Raw genomic sequence first — 26,781 nt, 5'->3', positions numbered from 1 at the left:
TATGGTGGAAGGATAGGGCGAGAACAGATAAATGGGTCTCTGGCCTTCACACATGGGGAGAGGATTAAGTATCTCACCTCAAAATAAGTAAACACAACTAAAACAAAACTTCTCTGCCTCCCCACCCCACAAAGTGAATTCTCTTTAAATGTGTATGAGTAATTTTCCCTAGCTTCATGTCTCTGCAACATGGGTGTTTCTATTGCCTCTCGGGTCAAAAGAATGCATTATTTACCCAGAAATAGGAGTTATAATTAGCTGTGAGTCGTCAGGTGGATACATGAAATAGAACTCCGGTTCGCTTGCAGGAGTAGCCAGTCCTCTTAACTCATGAGGCCGGCATTATAGCTCATATATCTAAGACTTTTACTAATAATCACCAGGACAAATTATACCTCCAAGTGGCATGAAACTCATTAACTGGAGAGCGTACTCACAGCAACCCTAACTTCACTAAAAGTTATGAAGATTATAGGAGTGAGAAGAACTTGCCAAAACTAACACTACTATTGATCCTATAAAGGTAAAGAATATAAATGTGTTTTACTAGTCACTAGTCTCTCTAGGACAATTGTCCTCAACCTACAGGTTGAGAAAGAACCCTTCAATATTGGAACAATCATTTTGCATAGGTCACCTAAGACTATCACAAAAAGTATTTATTTACAATTCATACCTGAAAAATTAGTTATAAAGTAGCAAAAAAGTAATTTTAAGCGTCAAAACAACATGACAAACTGTATTAAAGGGATACAGTAAGAGAATGTTTAGAACCACTGCTCCAGTGGAATACCCAAACCATGATTGAGAATTATTTTTCACATGAAAAGTTGGCCTTAAAAGAATGGAAAAAAGTAACCATTTTCAAATTAAATAATCTTTTATTTTTGGTGACAAAAATCTCTCTACACAATTGCTATCAAAGAGCTCACTATGTAAACCAGGATAGCTTCACCTCTCAAATACTGAGAGATTAAAATTGAGCACTGCCACATTTGGTTATCTACAATTTTTCTGGTACTGTCTTTTGGCTTACAGGCACACACTGAATACATAACAAATGAATCTCAAAAAAGAAAGAGAAAAGTAGGAAAGAAAACAGCGTGATGTGACTATTAATTCAATGTTAAAAAAAAATAGTGGATGTTTTAAAATTCAAGAGAGGAAACACAGGTAAAATAAACCTGTTGGAGCCAGGTAGCGGTGGCTTCCTCCCAGCACGCAGGAGGAAGAGGTAACTCTGTGAGTTTGAGGCCAGCGTGGTCTACAAGAGCTAGTTCCAGGACAGCCTCCAAAGCCAGAGAGAAACCCTGTCTCAAAAAACAAAACAAAAAGAAAAGAAATTCACCTGCCTCTGCATCCTGAATACTGGGATTAAAGGCCTGTGCCCAGCTGTGCCTCATTGCTACACTGTCATGTGACTGGCAGCCCAGTTAGGCTTGTTTTCCCCAACATCATACCCTGAAGAGGGACTTAAACTAAGATCCATTAAAAGACCTTTAAGAGTTCTGTTTGTTTGTTTTATTAAAAATTCCCACCTCCTCCCCTCCTCCTACTTCCCTCCCCTTCCCCCACACCCCCTCCTTCTTCATGCCAAAGAGCAGTCAGGGCTCCCTACCCTATGTGAAGTCAGTTTAAAAGTTCTTAAACTGAGGAGCAATTGAAGCCCCAGCCCAATATTCTTTGATTGTTTAGTCAGATTTTGTTTTTTTGAGACAGAGTGCCTCTGTAACAGCTTTACAGATATCTGCCTGCCTCCACCTCCTGAGTGCTGGACTCATAGGCGTGTATCAACACTAACCCTTATCCTTTTTCTTACAATAGCAATATAAAACATGTTTTATATAGCTATGTATCTAAGCAGATTCACTAAGCTAACACAAAGGTCTCTTTTTACATTCTGACTATTATTAGATTAAAATCTTACACAGCCTTACTTTCTATAAAATTTAGAACATAAATTACCAGACTTCTTTTTTTTAAATATTTTTATGGTTTATTTAACTTTATTTTATGTGCATTGGTGTGAAGGTGTCAGACCCCCTGCAACTGGATCTTCAGACAGTTGTGAGCTGCCATGTGGGTGCTGGAAATTGAACCCGGGTCCTCTAGAAGAGCATTCAGTACTCTTAACCACTGAGCCATCTCTCCAGGCCCCCCAGACTTCTTTTATTAACATATTGATTAATTGATTATGTATGCAGCACAGAAGAGAACACCAGATCTCACAGAAATGGAAAAGCAGTCAGGACCAGAGTCCCTAACCTCTGAGCCATCTCTCCACCCCCAGATCACAATACTTTTAATTAGAATCAGTAAAATATTTGTGTTTAAAACAGGGTCTGACTCTGCAGCCCAAGTTGTCCTGAAATCATAGTAATGCTGCCTTCGTATTATATATTGAATGCAGTTCTATCCATGATATTTCGAAAAGATTACCCTATGTTCTAGATTTGAGACTATGTTAATCTCTTAAAAATATTTAAGTTCTGTGTTTTTACGACTTTTGCCACCATGCGTATGTCTGTGCATCATGTGTAACTGTGGTATGGAAACTTAAGAAGACATAGCTCTCTTGGATGTACTGGGGTTATTAGATGACTGTGACCACATACATACAAAAACCTTTCCCTAAGGTGCTCTTGTCAAAGTAGTTAATCATAGAAACAAAAGAGCAAACAAGCAAAAAAAAAAAAACCCCTAACCTTCCTTTTAACAATGGATAGTTTCTAAAAATTAACAGCAACAATCTGAACTACACTTTAGATTCTTTCATAATCACACAGGGCACTCTGTAACCATTAAGTTGGTAGAAGTACTTAATGAATTGAATTCTCAGTTAGTCCTTTGAAATGCAAAAAATTTGGCATATTTTCGAATTAGGTGAAAAACAAATGATTTCAAATTAGAAAAGATTCAATTCCTACCTGCCACAGCACCAAATGCCAAAGAGCCACTCATTTGTAATGCTTGCTGTGCTGCTGGTGGAATCTGCAAACCTGTACCTGTAAAAGAATGAATCAAGTTCTTACTAAGGTTACAGCAGAGAAACCCAATTTGAGGAATTTACACTATGTGCTAAACTCAGAGGCATAAGTAAAATGGTTCTACTCTGGAAAACCAGTAACACTATTGAAAACTTACCCTCTGCAAGTCTAGCCATTAATTGGAGACGACCAGTTGTTCCCAAATCAATTCCAGTCCTTTCAAGTTCATCACTATCCAAAAATGAACTAGCGCTAGACGCATCAGTCCGTTCAGTAACATGACCAACTTTCATTGGTCTCCCAGCTAGTTCAAATCCATTAAGCTGTTCCAAAGCTTTTTTGGCACATTCTGAATCAGAAAACTAGAATAAACGACAAGAAATTTACAACTGATTAATTTTCAATATATCACTACAGACAAAATAGTACCTTCAAGTGCACTGGCATACTGCCTGGAATGCCTGTGTGAAGGTGACCTCTGATAAAGATATATATACATTATTTACATTTTCCAGTCATTGTCTTCCTTGCTGCACAGTTTTGTAATGACTGCTTAATATTCTGATATGAAGTCTTAATCTATAAGTTATATAGAATTATAGGTCAATAGTCATTCATGTTTGTTTTAATTTTACTCAGACAAATTAGGGTTTTAGATGCATAGCGATTCTATTCTGTATACATAGTCAATAGAGTTATAGACAGTTGCAAGCTGCAATGTGAGTGGTGGAAGTTAACACAAGTTCTCTGGAAGAACAGTCAGAGCTCTTAACGGCTGAGCCATCTCTCCAGCCCCATGTAGTAACTCCAAAAATATATTTTTGTCTGTTTTTTAAGACAGGGTTTCTCTGTAATGCCATTCTAGAACTCACTGAAATTGCCTGCCTCTGCCTCCCAAGTGTGGGGAGTAATGGTGTATGCTACCTACCATCAACTGGCTAACTTCATAAATTTAATATAAAACACTGAGAAAATAGAAGTATATAAAAATAGTGTAAAATTAAAAATTTGCAAATTAAAATGCATGATAGCTAGAAAGAAGGAAATAAACAAAAGCATATTTTAAGGCTGTTTTAACTTTTAGGCAATGTGTCGCTATATATCATAGGCCTATACTCACTATGTTGATTAAGCTGGCCTTCAAATCTTTGAGACATCCCTCCAGCCTCCCAATGGATGGGAATGAAGGTTTCTACCAGCACATCAAGAAATCTATCTGAACTTGTAGAAGAATCTGCTTGACTGAAGAAGGCACCTTTTTCTTCACATCTTTTTGTTTCCAGATTAATTTTCAATGTCCTGTACCCTGCCTCTTCTACACAGATTTAACACAGGCTTTTTTTTCCCTTCGGATTTCATGACTTCAAAGGACTTAAATAAAGGCCTCCAAAACCTTTTCCTACAAAGAAATGTGGTAAGGGACTGCTTTGAACCACCTAAAATTCCAGCTCTAGGCAGGGCAGCCGTGATGCATGCATTTAATCCCAGCATATGGGAGGCAGGACAGGAGATCTTAGTGAATTTGATGGCAGCCTGATCTACAGAACAAGTCCCATGATAGGCTCAAAAGCTATAGAAAAAACCCTGTTATCAAATCCCCACCTCAAAAAAATAATTTCCACTACAGGTGATTTATATCCTCTTTTCCCTCCCCAAGCACATAAATGGCATACACCCATGAATGAAGAAAAAAAACAGAAATGTTGTCAGGAATCATGGCACATGGTTTTTACCCCAGCACCTGGGAAAGAGAGACTATTTCCACTATGAGGGACATTAACAGTGGAATGGAATATTGCCTGAGGGGGGAAAATGTGGTTGGCACATGCCTTTAAAATGCTAATTCTTGCTACGCTAAATCATGTGTATGATTTTAAAGCCAGACTGATATAAAGGGATATAAAGGGAGTTCTAAGGTTATACAGATATTTCACATCAAAACAAATAAGTATATAAAAAGAAAATAATAAAAAGTGAAGTTAATAGACTAGGTTAAGAACCTGTCTCTAAAGACAAGAAAATTCAGTTTTAATACAAACAAGTCGAGCTTTCTCATAATATTGTGTGGCTACTTGACTGACTCACAAATCCAAACATTAATTTCTCCATGGTTCCCATGATGTTGCCATGTTTTTCCACACACAATCTGCATTGCCACCACATTTAATGCCCTGACACTTGTCTGCACTGTCACGCCCATAAAATCCACCTCCTTCTTTCCTGAAGGACTTTGACCTTAAGAAGCAGTATTACCATTGAACTGATTCACATTAATGCATATAACTCAAATAGAATACATAGTTATACACAATACATATAAAAACAAAATATTTATAAAATATACCATGAAGTCATATGATTTAACCTTGTAACGTTGAATTAAAAAGCGATATGCAATATAAACTGTACATAATATATTAACTATATTTAATTATACATATTATACACAAAGTTATTACAAGAAAGGATTTTCTTCAAACTCCTGGCATTCCTGGTACTCACTCTTTAAACCGTGCTAGCTGGGAACTTACTCTGCCTCCTGAGTACCTGTGTCTCCAAAAACCAAGGGGGAGGAGGGTGCGGGGCACAGATAATGTATTATCTTTTATCTAAATTCAAGGGCTGGAAGCTAAAGAGAAAAACCATTAACCTTGTAAGCTAAATTTTTCACAAATCTTCATTTTAACAAGAATGAGCATAAGGAACCTGACAAGGCAGTGTATGCCTGTAACTTAGGGGGCAGAGCTCTATTGTTTTGAGGCCAGCCTGGCCTACATCTAGAAGCCAGGGTTACAATGAGGGACCAGAACTCAAAAATAAACAAACAGATATATTATATACCCAAGTTCTTTGTGTATCTGACACCACTGGACTTTATAATCACCAGTACTGACATGCATAGATCAAAACAGGCATAATACAATCAGAAACTAGATACAAATAAATGTAGATATTTCTACAAATAAAATCTCTTGAAAGTATAAATCATTTTTATATTTACAATAATCCCTACCCCATATACACAGCAAATATTGTAAAACAACTACTTACTGTAATGAATCCATATCCCTTAGATCGACCTGTTTCACTGTCCATCATGAGTTGAATACTTTCAATCTAAAATTTAAAGGCATAAATGTTCCTTAAAATACAGTTTTTAAAATCTAGACTATACTGTATCCTTATCCCTCAGATCCCAAAGTAACGAAGATATTACAAGTGTTTCTTCACAAATAAATGCTATAATTTTTTTATTGCTGTTTATTGAGCTCTACATTTTTCTCTGCTTCCCTCAATGCCTCTCCACCCCACCCCCAAGGATACCCATGCTCCCAATTTACTCAGGAGATCTTGTCTTTTTCTACTTTCTACTTCCCATGTAGATTAAATCTATGTAAAATAAAATTTTGTAAAGAATTAGAATTTTTCAGAATTAGTCCACTTTGTCAGGAATATACTATCTGAAGAGTGAGGGAAAGAAAAAAGTACTAAAATTTACCCTTCCAAAAGGCTCAAAGATCCCCCGAAGCATATCTTCAGTTATGTTAAAGTGTAATGATCCCACATAAAGCCTCATAGGTCCAGCACTTCCCTTTTGTAAATTGTTAGCCATTGCAGCAGCTCGATTTTTTTCTGCCTGTAAGTGAAAAACACGTCAAACACTAATATAAAGCAGGCACTGTCTATGACAAAGGACAAAGATTAAAAAGGAAAAATCTATCAAGAAGAAAAACTGAACCCCAAACTCAAAAATAGAGAAAATCGACAGAAAGAATTTGCCATGCACAAGGGAAAAGGGAAACTGAATTATTGGTAAAAAGTCTTGTCTGGAACCATAAAATTGTATGACAGAAGAATGATGGTGATAGCTAAAACAAACTGTCAATGTCATTACTGGCACCAAATTAAACTGAAGGGTGGTGATACCATGTATTAAAATCTAACGTGTGCTTGTTATGCAAACATTGAGGTATATTCCATGACACTCAATTTTGCAAAACAGCTGGTGTGTTAAATGTTCCAATTCACAATTTTAGAATGTGATATGAATATTTGAAGACATTCAATACTCATTTTCAGACAAGCCCCAAGATCAATTTATCTAAGAGCTGAATGAATGTTGTCCATCTCAAACCATGCCTAATTTAGAAATAAGGTTTTTGAAGAACCATATACATTAATTAGTCTAAGTAAATAATTACTATTTGATCTATAGTAACACCATTCAAAACTTCATTATTTATGTGTTGTGGATGTATTGCCTGCATGTGCATCTGTACAATATTCATGTCTAATGTGAGAATTTTATTAAATAAGTTTGGTCGATAAAGAATCATCATATATTGATTATCAATCAGGCTTTGTAAAACTGATGACAATTCTCCTGCCTAACCCTCACATTAGTTCCTGTGCTACGCTACAACACCCAGCTCAATGACCAACCTCTACATTAAGAAGTTACCTGTGATGCCTGTACTATAATTGGCACTCCTAAAACACGTTGGCCAGTTAATCCAATTGCTAGAGGCACTGAGCTAACATCAACAAATTCCACATAGGCAATTCCTTTGGAACGTCTTGAATTTCTATCAGAAATCATCCTCACATCTCGAACCTAAAGTAAAAAGAAGTACAATAATTATTTTGTACTAAAAGAAAATAATCTACGTAATTATTTCAACACATAAAACACTGTTTAGTCATAAACACTGTCTCAATATATGTCCCGCGGGCTTAAACTTGTTTTGCAGTCCTAGCTGGCTTTAAATTCACAAAACTGTGCAAAGATTAAATTTCACTACCAAAAACAGGATTGACATGTATCTTTAGGATTTCAATATTTACTCCCATCTTATGTTAAAGCTTACAGCCTTTTTACCTCAATAATAGGGTTACATTATCCAAGACTTGCTTCTCATATAATTAATGGATAATTTATTACGTTATCTTTGGGGCGGGGGTAAAAACGTGAAAGTTACAGGACAACTTTTAGCCATCCTGCTCTCTCCTTTCATCATGAACTACAGGGATAGACTCAGTGTCATCTCATCAGGCTTGATGTTAACTACTTTAACCCAAAATGATTACGGACGAACCTGGTGTCGAGAGATTTTCCTAAAACTCTAAACCTCAAACATACTCCTCCCTTTACCTCAAATAGTAGCAAGGGTTATAGTAATTATAACATATTGAATTATATAATTCAATCACACCCAGAAAACCTCTAGTGTTTTCATTTTTACATATTAAATTTTCATCTTAATCCATTCAATATACTCATAGCTTAAATCCCAAAGTAGAATCATATATAAGGAACATGTGTTCTGTGAATGGACTAAAGCAGCACAGAATTGGTTTACAAAACCATGTGTCCATATCCCCAGACACTTTTCTAAGTCTTCCAAACTTCAGTGGCTTCATACTATTATTATAGCAATCCCTTTCATATTTACTGTAAGTACAAAATTACCTATTGCCGTTCACCTTGGCTACATTCCATAATGTGAAAGTAAGCCCCTACTGCTAATGACACAAGCACAATGTATGGAAATAGGACTTGGAGGAATTCATCTGGAACTGACCTGGAAGCCTTGTCCCTGAGGACTAGCTCTCATAGTACTGGAAGATGCTTATACAAACTGCCAAGGGAGAAAAGCAATCAATAGTCCTAACCTGCTGTGATACCTACAAAACACAATGATGATCAACAGGAGATTTCCCAAAAGGTGCAATGTGGAACTTTATATTGAGGATTACCAGCTAACAACAGTCTAATTGAACTCACAGCTGACTCAATAGGAAAGAATCCATTGGTGTACTGTAAAGCTACTAAACTGTCTAAGTCTTTTGAGGCCAAAGAAAATAACCTATTATTACCAGGATGTCAAACCACACCATACACATTTATCCTTAATTTTAACAGTAAGGGTTGTCAGACCTCATTTTTCATCAAAGTTTTTGAAATCAAATGAAGACCATTTCAAAAAGCACCACTATATCATAAGGGTGCTCAGGCCCAAATGATACATCAACAACACATGCAAGGATCAGGAACCATCATGGAAGAGAGGTGTAATAAAGATTTTTAGGAGCCAGATGAACAAAACACTCTCTGAGGAATTTTTTTTGTTTTTGTTGTTGTTGACAGAAGCTGCATTCAGGAAATGTCAATACAGCAGCCAAAACATGATAGCACAAGGTGAAGTAGGACAATCAAATCAGTCTTCTTCAAATGAAGACATAATTGGTTACCCAGTACTAAGTGGTCAGTCCTAAAAATTATACATATGCAAAGACCACTAAATGCCCTCAGGAGATTATATTTATGTACTTAATAAGAAAGTAACAAACAAAATTAAATAATTTGTGATATCATTCTTCAAAGCACATACACACATGCTCACTTTTCTTTTTTTTTCTGAGATATGTTTTTTCTCTGTAGCCCTAGCTATCCTAAAACTCACTCTGTATACCAAGCTGGTCCTGGGACTCACTCACCTGCCTTTGGATCCTGAGTGACAGGATTAAAGAATGAGCCAACAGTGCCTATGAAACTCCAGTTTTCCATGAATTCACCTTACACGTTGGTATTTTAAGGGGTATGTCACAATGCTCAAGCATAATGCTGGAAATGGTTAAAACCCCTTACTTCAACCAACTTGCAGTCTGTAAACGGGTAGTTACCTTTCCTACTGTAGAGAAAAACTCTTCCAAATCCCTTGGTCGAATTCTTGCTGCCAGCTGCATGCAGAACACTGTCCTTGCATCTCTCTCCTCAGGAGTTAGATTATCAATAGGCTCCCTAAGAAAAGAATACAGAATGCTGAAACATTTTTTAATTGAAGAAAGGATCCATTTATCACAGTTACCTTCCATCTACCATTTTCATTATTTTTCAGGACAGGTTTTCTCGGTGTAACCCTAGATGTCCTGGAACTCAAAGAGATTCCACATGCTGGGAATGAAAGGCCAGTGCCATGACTGCCAGATTCAAACTCGTGTTTTAACCAAAGATGTTCTTTCAGCTTTTTTTATTTTTCTGAGATAGGGTTTCTTTGTTTAGTCCTATCTGTCCTGGAACTCACTCGGCAGAACAGGCTGGACTCAAACTCAGAGATCCACTTGCCTGTTCCCCAAGTGCTGTGATTAAAAGGCAAATGCCACCACCACTGACAGTTCAAATATTTTTTAAATATTCAATTTAACTGTCTATACCTGTCTATCATGTGCTCAGAGTGTATACAATTATATTAAACTCATGCCAATGGAGATCAGTTAAGCTAGCAAGTAGTGCCAGAAAATGAACTCCATTCTTCTCTAAGAACAATTAAGTTCTTTCTCTTCTCAGTTAAGTCATCTTTCTAAGTCCTTATCTTGAAAATCTCACCTTCCTGTTTCATCCTCTCAGGTTTCAGCATTATAGACTTGCATCACTCACTTTATGCAGTGCTAGGCATTAAACTAAAAATTTAATGCCTGTTAAGCAAGTGATCTTACATCTGTCACACACTTTTTTAAAATTTATGCTCTCCAAGAGCATGAAACTAAAAAATGTCCTGAGTTTTGAAGTAATTTTTAATGTAAACCTTTAGTAAAATTGTAAACAAGGAGGTAGTCCTGTACTTCCAAGCCTTTAATTTCAGCACTTGAAAGCAGGTAAAAATCTGCGTTCAAGGGACTGGTGAGATGGCTCAGTGGTTAAGAGCATTGACTGCTCCTCCAGAGGACCTGGGTTCAATTCCCAGCACCCACATGGCAGCTCGAAGCTGTCTGTAGCTCCAGTTCAAGAGAATCTGACATCATTATACCAATGAGCATTAAATAAAGCTAAATAAAGTTTTATAAAAAAAAGAAGAAAATCTGAGTTGAAGGTCAATTTGTTCTACATAGCAAATTACAGGGCAGCCTGAGCTACATAGAAGACCTATCTTGAAAAACAATGAAAGGGAAGAAAGGGGTTGGTGAGATGGCTCAGCACTGAAGGATATTTGCTGACCTTGCGTTGGTAGTTCACAACTCCAGTTCTACATTATACAATAAACACTCATAACCTCTAAAGACCACCAATCACATAATTCACATAACACATACATGCAGGAAAACAAGAAATTAACTTCTAAATATTAAAAAATAAACTTTTCATTAGTTGTCACGGTTTCCAGGTACAGTTTTAATACACGCTATGTACACAAATGTCCACAAAATTTCAAAATGTCTTTTTCCAATTGACCAAATAATCTCTCTCATCTCTGTATGGATAATATTAGAACATCAAAGAATAGTTCTTAAATTATTAAAGTGGTCATCTCTCAACATTATACAGCTGATCAGACATCTGTCAGATATCCTTTAACCCCAGCAGTCCATTATGCAGATGCAGGCGGATCTGAGTTCCAGGCCAGCCTGGTCTACAAACCAAGTTTCAATACATAGAGAAACTCTTTGTCAAAAAACAAAGAAGGAAATTACCTAAACAAATATGAAATGAGATTTAGCAGATTCATTTGACAAAAAAATTAAAATTATAACACTTTGAGCTTAACAGATATGAAAAAAATATTCAAATAAGGGAATAGTAAAATAAAACAAATATAACTTTCATTATCTTATTTTTTTTCCCCCTCATATTTTCAAGACAGGGTTTCTCTTTGTAAGCTTTGATGCCTGTCCTGGAACTCACTCTGTATATCAGGCTAGCCTCAAACTCTGACTCCAAGTACTGGAATTAAAGGCATGTATGTATCACTGCAACATGGAGTAGGTTTTTTTTTTAAATATTTATTTTATTATGTATACAATATTCTTTCTGTGTGTATGCCTGAAGGCCAGAAGAGGGCACCAGACCTCATCATAGATGGTTGTGAGCCACCATGTGGTTGCTGGGAATTGAACTCAGGATCTTTGGAAGAGCAGGCAATGTTTTCAACCATTGAGCCATCTCTCCAGCCCCAATGGAGCAGGTTTTGTCTTGTTTTTCCTTACTGGTTTTCTTCTTGTGACCGAATTTAACCATACAAACCGTCATGACTGAGTAGTGCCTTTGTCAAGCAGCTTGGTATGGAACTTATAGGTATCTTTATTCCTCAACCTTGGAAGTACTACAATTAAAGGTATTAGTTATTGTGCTAAAGAACTTTTTAAAAATATGCTGCTTCACAGAAAAGTCTGTCAGATATGTTAGGCCTGTAGGTCGAAGATGGATGTCCCAACATTGCACAGGAACCTTAGATTCCATGCAGCCAGTTGTTTTTGACATATCACACACTTTTTGGTAGTCATGTGCTCGTACTTCCTGCTTACTGAGTTAAATTAGTTCCTGCTCAGGTCTCTGATGGAGTGGAAGACTTTATATTTATAGTTTTCCTCATAGATTCAAGAAATTCAATAAAGAGATGTAAAGTATATAAGGCTAAGAAACATTAAAACACAGTTTTGGGGAGCAGGAGAGATGGCTCAGTGGTTAAGAGCATTGCCTGCTCTTCCAAAGGTCTTGAGTTCAATTCCCAGCAACCACATGGTGGCTCACAACCATCTGTAATGAGATCTGGTGCCCTCTCTGGTTGCAGGCACACGTGTAGGCAGATATTGAATGCATAATAAATGAATAAATATTAAAAAAAAACAGTTTTGGTAATTGAAGTTAGAAAAGAAAGAGACAGTGGTTAAGAGCCACATGGGAGCTCACAACTATAACTCCAGTTCCAGGGGACCTGATACACACAACAAAAAGAAAATGAATGAATGATGAATGAATGGAAGTGAATTAGGTATAATCTTTTATAGTATTTTTTTCTGAATATGTCATTTGCTAATGGACTAAACATTGCTGATTTATTTATTGCATAGTTATTATATACTTATTGTATATAGTTTCTTTTTATTAGTTATAACTATTTTTTGTCTTAGACAAAAAAAGGGAAATGTGCTATTTTGTGCTCTAACAAAGCTTGCCTCAAGAAGCAGAGACAGGCAGGATCACTGAATTTGAGGACAGACTGGCATACACAGAAAAATCCTATCTTGAAAAACAAAACAAAATCAGAATTCCCAAAGAGCTAACTCTCTTGCTCTTAAAGGCCTAATTTTGGTTCCCAGCATCATGCTGGATGGCTCACACCACCTATAACTTCAGTTTTCAGATCTTAATTCTGAAACCTTTTACCTCTTAGGGACAGTCATATTCACACACAAATAAACAATTTAAAAATCTATTTTAAAATAAATATATATAACATAAACATGTTCTTATTCATTCAGTACACTACTAGATAGCACTAATAATCAAAAAGACTTGAATTTCATCTCTGAGATATCAGTGAAGAATTTTGTTTGTAAAATTGTAGATGGAATCCTGCTATTCAAGTACTCTACTGGGGCTGGAGAAATGGCTCAGAGGTTAAGAGCACTGACTGCTCTTCCAGAGGACCCGGGTTCAATTCCCAGCACCCACATGGCAGCTTACAGATGTCTGAAAATCCAGTTCCAGGGGATCTGACACCTTCACACCAATGCACATAAAAATAAATAAATAAATAAATAAAGTGCTCTACAATTGTTCTACACTTCCAGTTCAACACGTAATTTCAAACACGTAAGGGTCAAAAATGTCTAAGATTCAAAGAATAACAAGTTTTTCTTACAAGTAAACTTATTAAGAATACCACAATATTAACTGGACAATGGTTATGCATGCATGCATTTAGGAGTCAGAGACAGACGGCTATCTGTTGAGTTCCAGGTCAGCCTGGTCTACAGAGTGAGTTCCAGGACAGTCAGGACTGTTAAACACAGAAACCCAGTCTCAAAAAAACAAGGGGGGGCTGGAGATATGGCTCAGAGGTTAAGAGCACTGATTGTTCTTCCAGAGTTCCTGAGTTCAATTCCCAGCAACCACATGGTGGCTCACAACCATCTATAATGAGATCTGGCGCCCTCTTCTGGCATGCAGGCATACATGGAAGAAATGTTATATACATAATAAATAAAATCTTTAAAAAAAAACAACAAGGGTGCTGGAGAGATGCCTCAGAGGTTAAGAGCATTGGTTGTTCTTCTAGAGGGCTGTTCTTCTAGAGGAGTTCAATTCCGAGTAACATAGTGGTTATAACTATCTACAATGAGATCTGGTGCCCTCTTCTGGTCTGCAGGCAAAATACTATATACATAATAAATAAATATTTTAAAAAACAAACAAACAAAAAGCTGAGAGGAAAAAAATAATGCACCAGTATCGTGATGGGAGGGGGGACACAGGTACAGAGTTCAGGTCAACCTGATCTACAGACAAGTTCCAAGACAATCAAACCTAGCACAGAAAGTCTATCTCAAAAATAAAAACACAGCAAAACAAGAATACCACAATATTTATTAAAAAAGGAATTTCACTAATAAGTATATCTCAAACCCAAGGATTTTATGCTGAGAATACATAAGGAAACAAGAATAAACTTTAGTTTAGGAAATGTTTCCAACAATGGAGATTGCTCAGGACTGGCTACCCTTGCTGAAAACCATGGTTTTTTTGTTGTTGGAAATCTAATACCTCAACAGCATCAGGCATGATATACTGTATATACATGCCTGTAAACACTCAAATACATGAAATAAAAGCTTTTGTAAGTAACAAAATAAGTTGGGCATAGTGGCACATACATAGGAAGTTCCAAGTGTGCAAGGTTACAAAGGAATATCTTTCCTTAAAAAAAAAAATAAATCGGGGGCTGGAGAGATGGCTCAGTGGTTAAGAGCATTGCCTGCTCTTCCAAAGTTCCTGAGTTCAATTCCCAGCAAACACATGGTGGCTCACAACCATCTGTAATGAGGTCTGGTGCCCTCTTCTGGTCTGCAGACATACACACAGAATATTGTCTTCATAATAAATAAATTTAAAAAAAATAAATAAATCAATGAAGCTAAATTTAAAATGTTCCTCATATAAAGTCAGCCAGAGGTTAATGAAGCACCTACCACATGGCAAAATGTGCCCTGAAGCAAAATAATAAACTCATCAAGGAAGGAATTCAAAAACCCTTCATTAACAGATATACCCATTCAATTGTGTAAGACAGGTAGGATGAAATGCACTTTCTCTCTCTCACTCTCTGTTTTACGAGACAGGGTTTCTTGGTGTAACAGCTCTGGCTGGCATCGATGGGAGGCAGAGATTCACCTGCACCTGCCTCCCAAGTGCTGGGATTAAAAGCATGTGCTACCAACGTGGCCAAAACGCACTTTTTCAAAATTTTCAAAAAAAATACTTGGTTTTAAGTAGTAAAACTTGAGACTGTTGTGTTGTTTTTACTATAACTTAAAAGGATTAGCATAAATGCTATTAAAACTTGTTCCAAATGATATTTTGTTCTTAAGACTTTGAAATGGAAGCTAGGTATGAATCCCTGCATTTGGAGACAGAGGCAGGTGAATTTTGTGTAGGTCAGCCTGGCAGCCAGATCTCTGTGAGTTGGAGATCAGGCTGGTCTACCAGAGCTAGTTACAGGACAGGTTCCAACATCAGTAAACCCTGTCTCAAAAAACAAACAAACAAAGATGGGGTTTTGTTGTAGTTTTAGAGACCTCCTGCCTCAACCTCCCCAGTGCTGGCATTAAAGGAAAGCACCATCAGCGCCGCCCAGCCAGAGAAACTGTCTTAAACACACATACATATATGCATGTATAAAACGCATGCATACATACAAGGCTGAAATCAGAGCAACAGTTCATAAGGTTTTTAACATCATCAAAATTATCACGTAAGTTTAAAAGATGGGGTTTCTGGTTGTTTACAAAACATTACAACAAATTAAGAAGGAGAAAAAAGGCCAATAGTTACCTCACAGGGCTCTTGTCTTTTCTGAATGGACTTTTGCTTCGGGAACGTCTTCTGCTGCAAGGTTAAAAAGTTTCACAAGTTACCCAAACAAGTAATATCTATTAGTTCCTTAAAAAACAATTTAAGCAATTCAGAAGTATGTTTAAAAACCTTAATTTGATGCTATGAGGCAACCCAATCTTTCCTCGGATGGCACTGTTAAATTTTGGTCCGGAGCTAAAAAGAAAACACAAAATTACACTAGTTACAGGTTTAGGGTCTTGCTATGATCAAGTTTATGGGCTCTCCAGCAAGTCTAACAATGATTAGGCAGCGTCTTTTCTACCTCAATTATAAAGAGGAAACAATTAGAAAAATCTGTAACTTTATCCCAGACCTGTAGCCCTTATATATATTTATCCTGGACCAGTTAGAGGTGCCAAGAACATAAGTTACAGCCTCAAAAATTTTTCATTCGAAAAAATTCATCACATCTACTTTTAGTTTTTGAACTATATAATCATGAATACAAGATTGAGTCTTTAAAATATAGAAATAAGAGTAAAAAACGCCTCTGAACTCTCATTGTAGCATCCGTTTACTATGCAGTTCTTTAAAAAAAAAAAATACACACTATGTAGAGAATCACTCCTGCTCCTCCTGGCTCAACTTCTGGTAATGATCAGATTAGTGTTGAATTACTGAGCCATTGTAGCCATAAAAGAATTGTTTTGTTTTTGTTTTTTGAGACAGGGTTTCTGTGTTAATAGTCCTGGCTTGGCTGGACCTCGCTGGCCTCAAACTCACTGAGGTCAGCCTGTCTCTTCCTCCCAACTGCCGGGATTAAAGGCATGTGCGCCACTACCACCCAGCTCATGTAAATCATTCTTAAAGAGATTATCAGCACATTCAATGTACTACATTCTTTTTATTCTAAAAAATAATTAAGATATAGATATTCTTTTTATTTAATTTTTACTTTCCTGGAGCTCATTCTATACACCAGACTGGCCTCAAACTTAATAGAAATTTTGAGAATTGTACTTATTCAAAGACAACTAAAAGTACCAAAACATATCTGCCTCTCTTAACCTGATACTAATATTGTAAAACACTGTAATGAGAGGATCTCTTAGAAAGTCATTGAAATGACAATTTTTTTATATCTTTATAAAGGTAGAGATTACTCAAGGGTTCATAAGGTAGGCACATGTTCCTTAGTGTGCAATTACAATCCTCAAAGGAATATCACAGGTTGGGTAAAATAAAGAAATGAAAGGGCCTGTCATCAATACTTGGATAGTTTTAATAAAAACTGTCAACCTATAACTAAGCAGTTTCGTGTAAAATTGATCTGGCTCTTCTAAACTTAAAAAAAATTTCTTTTAAAAATAGGGTACATACTTGGCTTTGAGCGTCCTCCTCTGCCTCACTAAACCCTAATAGTAAGACAGTTACTGGAATGACTAATGATCATTTAAGTATATAAATTTAATTTTTATAATTTATTTTTATCTCATGTTCATTAGTGTTCTGTCTGGTAGTATATTCTTTTGACTGTGTCAGATCGTGGAGTTACAGAGTGGTGAGCTGCCATATGGTGCTGGGAATCGAACCCATTTCCTGGAAGAATAGTCAGTGTTTTTATCCACTCCACCATCTCTCCAGCCCCATAAAAACTATAATTTAACAAGCTATTTTCTCTCTTCTACTATAACTAATACAAAAAAGTATTTTGTACTTGGGGTATCACTATGCACTCTTGGCTGGCCTAGAAATGCAGTATGTAAACCATGTTGGCCTCGAATTCACAAAAATCTGCTTCTGTACATCCTGACTAGGTTTCTCCCTTAGTTATAAATAAAATAGTCCAGTTATAGATTCAACAGTTCAACTGGAACCCAACACAAGAGAAGTTTAAATAGTCAGACCAGGGTAGTGTCAGGCACAGACACAGACCACATCCACCCACTCATACTCTACAACAGTATTCTACTTTTTAAAGGTAGCTGGTCCCATTTAGTTCATCCTCATAAGACAATTAACAATCTTACTTAAAGGATGTGGAGTAAATCATGAGAAAATAACAGTAATATTTCTGATCTATTATCCATAATTAAAATAACACCATAGCTCCATTATCACCATGCAACGTCTATAAAATAACTAGGAGGAATCTAGAAACATGGGAAGCATCCACAGAAACACACACTATATTCATAAATGAAAGTCAGAACCTAAACTACTCAAAGATCTTAAAAGTTAATACCAATATCTCACAAAATTCAGTATTCTGAATATGTTGTTGACAACTATGACTAGTTTATGGCCAAGTTTATTTCTTAACAAAAGCTTAGGGACTGACCTACTTAAATTTTTAAAATTAAATGTTTTGGTTAAGGGCAATACTGCTTTCATAGAGGTCCTGAGTTCAGTTTCCAGCCATCAGGAAGCTCACAAATACCTCTAACTCCAGCTTCAGATGTGGGGTGGTTCAATGTTTGTGGCCTACACTGACACTTAAATTCACTTGCATTTGGCACCTTATACAAGCATAAATACTTAAAAGTAGTTTACAAAGGTGTGCTTAGAGAAAACTTTAAGACTTAGGTAACTATTAAGGAAGGACTGTAATTGTTTCAATTTTGCTTATAAATGAAATCTCCCCCAAATATATGTGAATTTCATCCTTATGTGCATTGGTGCTTTTCCTGCCAGTTACCTTGTTATTTTTGGTCTTTTTTATGATTTTCCTTCCCCAACCCTGTGAAGGTGAGAACCAAACCCAAGGCCTTGTGCTTAGTGCTCTACCACTGAGCCAAATCCTCAACCCTGGTGCTTTGCCTGCAGTTATGTCTATGTGAGGGTGTCACAAGCCCTAGAACTGGTGGAGCTGTAAACCGCCATGTGGCTGTGTGCTGGGAATTGAATCTGGGTCCTCTGGAAGAGCAATCATTGCTCTTAACTAGCTAGTCATCTCTTTTTGCCCAAGGTGAATTTTTAACAGTTATAATGAAATTATTTTAAATTTTCTTAAACAAGGCATACAAATTTCTGTAACTTAGTCTACAAAGCTTATATACAAATAATAATTAACAGTAATGAGCCTAAAAATTGAGAATACAAATTGATGAAGGATTTTAGCTTCCCACAGTCACAATTTTCTTCATTAACCGTATTTTGATACATATTTTGTGTTCTAAAAGCTCACACACTTTAGGTTTTCCTCTACCACGCACTCAAATGCTTTCTTTTAATTTGGACTGGCAAGCAAATTATTGCTAGTTGGTCAGAAAGAATTGGTAAGTTTTGAAGTTTACAATCAGTCCCCATATTGTATTTTTCCTTACTAATCTTCAATGTCAATATCCTTCATTTTAAATGTTACTGAAAAACAGAATCTTACAATTCGTATTCTTCCAGTTAACTTGCTATCTAACCAGAGGTAACAAAAGTCCTAATTACAGTTACATACTAGGGACTTCTGTAGCGGCCTCGGAATCTTCTATCTCGACTTCGTGAGCGGCTTCGTCTCCTTTCTTTGCTTCTACTTCGTTTACGTTCCCGGCTTTTGCTCTTTTTCCTTTCTCTATCTCTACTTCGCTTCCGTTCCTTACTTTTGCTTCTCTTTCGCTCATGACTACGACTTCGGCTCTTGCTTTTTTTTCTCCTGAGGGGGGGAAAAGTACCATTATCATGCTGATTTAAATACTAATATATACTTCCTTTAATGGTCAAAATGTTTATCCTTTTGTAAATGTATTTTTACCACACTGTACGATGGCACAAAAATCATACTTTAGGAAAAACAATTCCTAGGTATGGGACATAAGACCCCAACCTTTGCTTCATGTTAAATGAAGACAGCCATAGAATCGAGAACCAGGTTTAAGAGGAAGAATTTGCAATCATCTCCTGAGGCAGCTACAGCTTGAAACAAGAGACAGGACTTGCTGGTAAGAAAACCAAGCCTGAACTTCAGAAACGATTGATATGTCATTCCTATAACAAACCACCAAGCATATCTGTAAGTTATAGTAATAAAAGTTACAGTATGTTCACATTTAAGAAATAGTGAATGTCATGCAAAATTTTCCATACAACAATTTAGTTCAAGTCAACATACACAATGTACATGTAAGCATATTTTGAACTTACAAAACATATACATAGCATTTTAGTTTTCATGGGCAAAACTACGATGACAAAGGATACTAAGAATGCAATAAAACTCACTTAGAACCCCAGAGTACTGTGACAACAGTAGCTTTCTACTTAAAACTATAATGAAAATGGAAAATGCCCTTTTTTAAGCTAGTTTCTACAAGCCTGTGGGACGAAAATTAAAACAACGTGACCTTCCTTGGAAAGTAAAAGTTCATGAGTTATCTTTCAACTCATTTCAGTGTTCCTCATATTACTTCACACACTGGTTTAATAATTAAACCTTGAAATCTGTATCTCTGTCATCACCCAAATTAGAGGTGCCTTCAGATATTTCAATATAAATGAGACATTTTGAAATAATATAATTTTAAGTGGTTTGAAGTCTGAACATTTTGACAACTCTACATGATTAGGAAAATTAATGAGCTATTGAATCTGTATCAAAGCAAAGTTAGCAGAAGAACAACTGAGGTATGCCTCAGAGAACCTGTAAGCGGGTCATCTTAGAGTGCATTGAAAATAGAAAATGAAGACACCCACCTTCTGGAATCTTGAAACCCACACTCCAATCACAAGGAGATGTAGAGCTTTCCAAGGAGGCAGAAACTTTGTCTAAAATTTCAAGATAATCCACCTGACTGTCAGAAATATGCTAGGTAGCACATGACAGAAAATTAGGCTACACTCATTATTTATATAGAAGTCAAACCAACTCCAATGCTCAGAAGGGCAACAATTAACATTCCAACTTTGATGTTTCAATTCTGACACTATTTCTTATGAGTAGAGAATTCTGGAATGGCTAAAACCTAAGTCCTACCTATAGGGGACAAAGTAAAAATTCAATTCCCCTGAAAAAACAAAAGGACAGTAAGTTTTTGCTCTGACAGACCACAGCAGAGTCAATCTGCCTATTCACCTCTCATATGCCCCCAATCTTATTCTGCCAAAGGAGCTTAAAATATAAATACATAAATCAGCGAGCTAATTTTAACTCAATGTCTTGCTAATCCCCAACCACATCTGAAGGCAACCCCAGATAGGCAAATAGAAAACATACTAAGATAGCAGAAAATACCATCTTCTATATAAAAGCACAGACAAAAGACTAGTATTACAAGAAACCAAGATACTTCTATAGAACATTTATCAACTAAAGAAATGGTTATAAAAATCCATCCTAATAGTCAAATCCTGTTACAACTTAAATGAGACTTTCCCAAGTCTTTAGTGGCAGTGGAAATTGTACTGAACATCATTGAAGTAAATGGTCCACTGGGCCTTTGGACTTTTTGGTTATATGGCCTCTGCTGTAAAGGTGTTTTGCTATAACTGGATTTGACCTCTTCCATGTAAGAAGATCTAAATTTTAAATGCAAAGTATTCTGGAAAATAAGAAAAAAAATAGAAAAGTCATTTATTCCAAAATTTGATAATCCACACCACAGTAGCCAATATATTTTAACTGTGCCATTTTGTTATTATCCCTTTCTAAATGATTCTTTAAAAATGTTAACAAAATGAAGTTTAAGACTGCAAAACTGGTTATAGCAAAAAATACTTCTATGAGGAGCAACCTCAAGTACCTAAAGAATTTACTGGAGACCTTGACAAACTCGGTGTTATATTCTTCAGAAAATAGGCAAACCGTTTGTTATTTCCAACTTTTATCCCTTCACTACTGGAATATGATACAGTGAGTGTTACAAGTCAGCTACAATTGTTTAAACAGAAGTTTATATACTTAGCTAACTTTGTCAGAATGTGCAGTTTCTTATTCTACATTATCAGCATCAGTTATCTCCAATTCAATAAGGTTTTAGCATGAAACATACAAAAATGACATCTACCTTAGGTTAACACAAATTATCTTAAAATGAGTAAATATTTGTTTTGCATTTCACCCAGTGTTAAGTTTTCTTCTACATTATGTTCAATTAGTTTAAATGGCACATTCCTTCAAATCACCATATAAAAACTTTGTGACTAAATTAGGCAATCGCCTAATTTAATTCAACTGTAACTAAAGAAGCCTTGAAAAATCTGAAGATATTACTAATTGAAATGTTTAGGAAAGTCTTTAAAACATTGTTATGTTAAATTGTCCAACTGACTGTACATACAACAGATAAAAAACAACAAAAACCCATTATCTCTTATAGAGGGCATAATGCTTAAATTCCTCATAAAAGCTTGGTGATCTTAATGAGTTTAGTTACAGGATTAAAAGAGTACAATCTGAAGACATTAGTGGGAGGAAGTGACAATAAAGAACAGTGAAAAGATTTGCATTCAAGCTTATCATCATCCTTTGCACAATTACAATAAAAATCTTTACTAAGTCCCTAAGCCTGACATCTAAAGTGATTTTTGTAAACTGGTAGAGTCCTGTTCCAGTATTTTCTTTTCAACATTAAAATTATAAAACCAAGACTTTAGGGAATTGTTTCTTTCGCAAAGGTTAAAAATGCATGCAATGAGCCCTGTCAACTTGCTCTCTATATTCACTTTTGACTAGAAGGGAAACATTACTGAGTCCACCTAATCTTGTACAAGAAAAAAAGATTTCCACAAATTAGACCTGTTTTCCCTTAGCATTAATTTATTTTTGCATTTTCTACAGGGTCTCACTATGAAATCCAGGCTGGCACTGAATTTATGATCAGCCAGGCTCACCTTAAAGAGGGACTTGTAAGCCAGAATCATCACACCCAACCAACATATTAAAATCAATCCCTTAATACCATACTAAGATTATAAAACTTTGGCTTAGCAAAACCTAAGTGATCCACACTGAACCATCTTCTCATCTATTTTATGAAATTATATCAACCTACCCTAACAAAGTTGTAAGGATGATTGTGGTAGATATTATGAAGCACTCTGAGCTCACAGGAGGAAAATAGCCAGAGAGTCAATAAGTGGCTATTTTACCATCATTTTCATTATGTATTATGGGTTATGATATAACAAAATATTTTAGTATGGCATCATAAACATGGCTAGAACAACTTAATGTACATAACATGACCATATGATAATAAGAATCACTAATCTTGGAGCTAAATGGTAATTTTCACAACAGCTGACAGGCTCCAACCTTATAAATTGGATCCTGTTTAAACTGTTAATATATCTTTTTATGTACTATATTCTGTGCTGTCTGTAGTATAAAGTTTATTTCAGGTTACTCACCTAACCCAAATAAACTACATATTCTTAACGATCTCCTTAGATACACTAGAGATAAAAAGGCCCAAAACAATGAAGAAAAAAAATCTTAAGAATTACTAAGTATGCCCCTTTATTACTACCAAAAGGGCCTTTAAGCAGCAAGGAGCAGAAATAGTTCATAGCCAATTCCTTTAGTGAATGAAGGTAAACAGTATTTTCCATGGTCTTGGTATTATCTTTGTTCTAATGTAACTCTTTTATTCAATGATTATCACATCTCCAAAAATTAAGCCAAAGTTACCAAATTTAAAACATTATAAAACAAGAGAATCATGGGATCCTTGGAGGGCAAAGTGTCCAGAAGGTCTCTGAAACCATATCCTGAAGTCTACATCGCAAAGTCCATAGTTTTATGTCCTGAAGGACTTTCTCGTCCCAAAAAGTATGACCAGTACTCTAAGCGAAGAAAACCATAGTTTGATGCTTTAGGCAAAAGAACACAAGATTTCCACCACATGAAGTTTAGAAACCCACCCTCCCAGGTTCCTTGTTCAAACTTACTTTTTGCTACGTTCTTCATGGCCGTTAGCACTGCTCAACTTGTTCTCATCCTAAGCAAGGTTGATAGAAGAACATCATGAGGACGAAGTGGTAACATTTCAAGTTGTCAAAGGGTAAAGGGAATAGGAATAAGAAAATACAAGACAATTTTAAAACTAATTACTTATTTAGTTTAACATGGAAGGCTATAAAAAAAATTTAGATGGTATACGTTTAACCACTTTGTTGCTAATAATTAAGTCATCAAGAAACAAAAATTAAAATCTTTCACATTAACATGTTATATTTTACTTTCTTACATTGTTTAGATATTAAATAAGTTATCCAGAGTTACAATGTTGAAGTGGTTAAATATGATTTCTATGAAACATGAAGTCATTGAGCTTTATTCCGTGTGCTATTGTCCCTTTTGTCGGTACCATGGCTCTATTTCTGCCTAAGCCCCAAGTGGCCATGCTAGCAGCCAGCCACTATCGATTTCCTGTGACCGATGCCATTCCTGAGATCTTCGCCCATTTCCGTTGGAGGGTTGGGACTGTAAGAGCTTGATGCCACCTCTGTCACACATCTCGCCCTGAAGCAAACAGGGATTCACACTGCTTTAGTAATGTTGACTCCCAAGAACCCAAGAAAAGTTAATTAATAATTCACCAGTCCAGCCTAAACATTTCCTACTTCCATACCTGTTTACATGGAATTACATCCATGTTAAACTAAGACAAGAAACATTAAAATCAGAAAATACATCTTCAAGAGTCTAGCATTACAAAATTACACTATTTAAATTAAAACTATCAGAATTCATCCAAAAGGAACCACATGGTCGTGCTACACTCGAAAACAAATGTATTATTTTTAAACGGTTTATGCGCAATGTTTATTTCAAAGTTTGAACACATCAGCTATAGTAGTATATCTGCTGAGTTACAAAGCTTAAGGTTTGTGATACCAGTGATAATGCATGCATACTGCTATTTTCACCACCAACTGGTGAAAGAATGAAGGGCGTTTACTTTTACTGTGATACTGAAACGGGTCATATTGCACTACTAACCAAAATAATTCCTTGGTAGTTTTTAGTGTGAAATACTATGGTAGGGCCTAATTAAAAACAAAATACTATGGAGAACAGTAAAACAGTCATCAAGTGACTCTAATATGTGACACTGCCTCTTGCCTTTTGCTGTTTGTTTTTGTTTTTGTGCTAATTTCTATTCAGGGATCCAAGAATTTTAGTAATTATTAATGAAAAGCAGATCAACACCTGCCTGGTTTTAAGTTTTACTATCACCAGCCTTATATCTATTATTATAAAATAAATTTTTAATCTCACCCATTTCTTGTTTAAAGACTTATAAGATGATTTACTTGTCATGGACTGGTTATAATTTATTCTTGGACCCCTGCTATTTTCCCAAACCACTACATTCACCTTTTTTGCTATACCAAACTGGAGCTGGTAATTCTTAGTTGAGTCATTTTACCTAGGGGACCACGGTACAGCGATAAGTCACTCAATTACTACCTTATGATTGACAGTTCACACTGGAATCAAAGGTGAATTCATGGGAGTAGAGGTGAGATATCGTTAGGCAAGTCTACAAAGAGAGATAGATGGGCATTTATTCATCACGCTGAAGTGAAACTACTGCACAATATTATTACATCAATAGCATATATTTACTTTTGTAAGTTACATGTAATGCATCTCTGATAAGATAATCAAGAGGGCTCCGGGAAGGTTAGTTTACATTTCAGCAGTAGTTTCGTGAATAATGCTAAATTAAGAAATATATTAAAGCTTAATGGCATGTTTTTCTCACCTTCTTGTAAGGGGCCTCAAGCATTGCTTCAATATCAATATCGTCTGCCATTTTCTCTACACGCCTAGGGAAGAACAAGACAGTCCTGTAAGTAAACAACTTCCAGTTCTTAAAAAAAATTTCCTCGGCCTACAAAATTCAAATTTTAAGGAAAGTCCTTAAAAAGCCCTACAATAACTAAAATAGTGCGATATGCATTAACACAGTTTTGATTCGGCTGAACAAGCGTGAAACGCTTCTTACATCAAGCACACGACCAGAACCCAATGTCTGATCTCAAAAAGCCGCCTATGAACTCCCGAAACCGAACCCGAGAGTATGAGCTTGACTGAGAGCTTCCTTCCGCACAAAACCCGCGCTGCCATTTTAGCGGCAGAGGGAAACTCCCTCTGTTGGGAGGGGTTGTGTACCAAGGTAGCATTCGACAGGCGCCATGTTGGGAGGTCGCGACCAGCCCCGGCCTCGAAAGGACAGATCTTTATCTGCCCGAGGTCCCCAAGGAGGGCCTTGCCACCACCAAAATAGCCACGGTGCGCTTGCCAGAAATGGAAGGCACAGCTACGGATCTGAGACCGACCTTGTCGAGAAGCCCCCCACCCCCGCGCGCGGCTCAAAGCCACCGCAAGCTGCCCTCGGTACCTCGGCCCACTCGACCCCGGGAGGACCACGGCAGTCCGCCACGCCGCGTACCTGTGCGGGCTTTCGCGCGCCTGTGCTCGGCTCGGGAAGTCAGCCGCCGCCGCCGCCGCCGCCGCCGCCGGTGCTACTGTTAAGCCCCTAGGCCCAGGCCGCGGTACCGCCCAACCCGAATATCGGGCCCCGAGGGCGTCTAGGCCCAAGCGAATCTAAAAGAAACAATGGGATTAAAGGAGCCCGCGCGGGAGAGCAGGGCAGCGGCTTTGGCAGCTCAGGATCCACCCCTGCGACAGCGTCTGCTCGCTCCCTGAAATGGCGGCCGCTGCTCCTCCGTACTCATTCACCAACACACATACACACACACAAACACCCGGGGTCTCCCGGAGCCTCAGCACGGGCTCTCGCGAGAAACTGCCCAGCGTTCCAGAGTGGAAAAAACGAAATATCGCGAGATCTCAGGACGGCTTCGGCGACCGTAGCCCAATCTCGTGCAATGATTGCGCCACAGAGGAGCCCATCCCCCTTTCCCCTCCTCCCCCACAAGAGGTGCATCTAAATCTCGCGATGCTACGCCGTCTCTAGGGCAAAGACAGTTGGTGCACTGTCTGTCAATCTTTAGAAGAAT

The 26,781-nt window shown here is 37.0% G+C and overlaps 1 protein-coding gene across 8 annotated transcripts in view; it reads right to left on the bottom strand.

Annotated features, from left to right (window-relative positions):
* Positions 1 to 26,512, bottom strand: part of Rbm39 (RNA binding motif protein 39) — a 34,367-nt gene extending 7,855 nt beyond the window's left edge. For 2 of the 8 annotated variants that reach the window (XM_048431597.3, XM_048431600.3), the window contains exons 1-12: positions 26,211 to 26,511; positions 25,521 to 25,584; positions 23,698 to 23,747; positions 19,271 to 19,465; positions 15,967 to 16,032; positions 15,817 to 15,870; positions 9,672 to 9,789; positions 7,450 to 7,602; positions 6,487 to 6,624; positions 6,039 to 6,104; positions 3,145 to 3,349; positions 2,928 to 3,005 (exon numbers count right to left, since the gene is read on the bottom strand). In XM_048431597.3, coding sequence (XP_048287554.1) covers positions 2,928 to 3,005; positions 3,145 to 3,349; positions 6,039 to 6,104; positions 6,487 to 6,624; positions 7,450 to 7,602; positions 9,672 to 9,789; positions 15,817 to 15,870; positions 15,967 to 16,032; positions 19,271 to 19,465; positions 23,698 to 23,747; positions 25,521 to 25,571 — 1,174 coding nt within the window. In that variant the 5' untranslated portion in view covers positions 25,572 to 25,584; positions 26,211 to 26,511. Of the gene's footprint in view, positions 1 to 2,927; positions 3,006 to 3,144; positions 3,350 to 6,038; positions 6,105 to 6,486; positions 6,625 to 7,449; positions 7,603 to 9,671; positions 9,790 to 15,816; positions 15,871 to 15,966; positions 16,033 to 19,270; positions 19,466 to 20,498; positions 20,575 to 23,693; positions 23,748 to 25,222; positions 25,296 to 25,520; positions 25,585 to 26,210 lie in introns of those variants that run through there. The other 6 variants (XM_048431601.3, XM_048431605.3, XM_048431598.3 and 3 more) reach the window with 5 other exon arrangements.
* Positions 26,513 to 26,781: the final 269 nt, after the last annotated feature.

Source organism: Myodes glareolus, chromosome 10 (genome assembly GCF_982192425.1).
Source record: "Myodes glareolus chromosome 10, mMyoGla1.1, whole genome shotgun sequence".
In the NCBI taxonomy this organism is placed as follows: Eukaryota; Metazoa; Chordata; class Mammalia; order Rodentia; family Cricetidae; genus Myodes; species Myodes glareolus.
The sequence above is the reverse complement of the archived record's forward strand: the minus strand, read 5'-3'. Positions and strand labels throughout refer to the sequence as shown.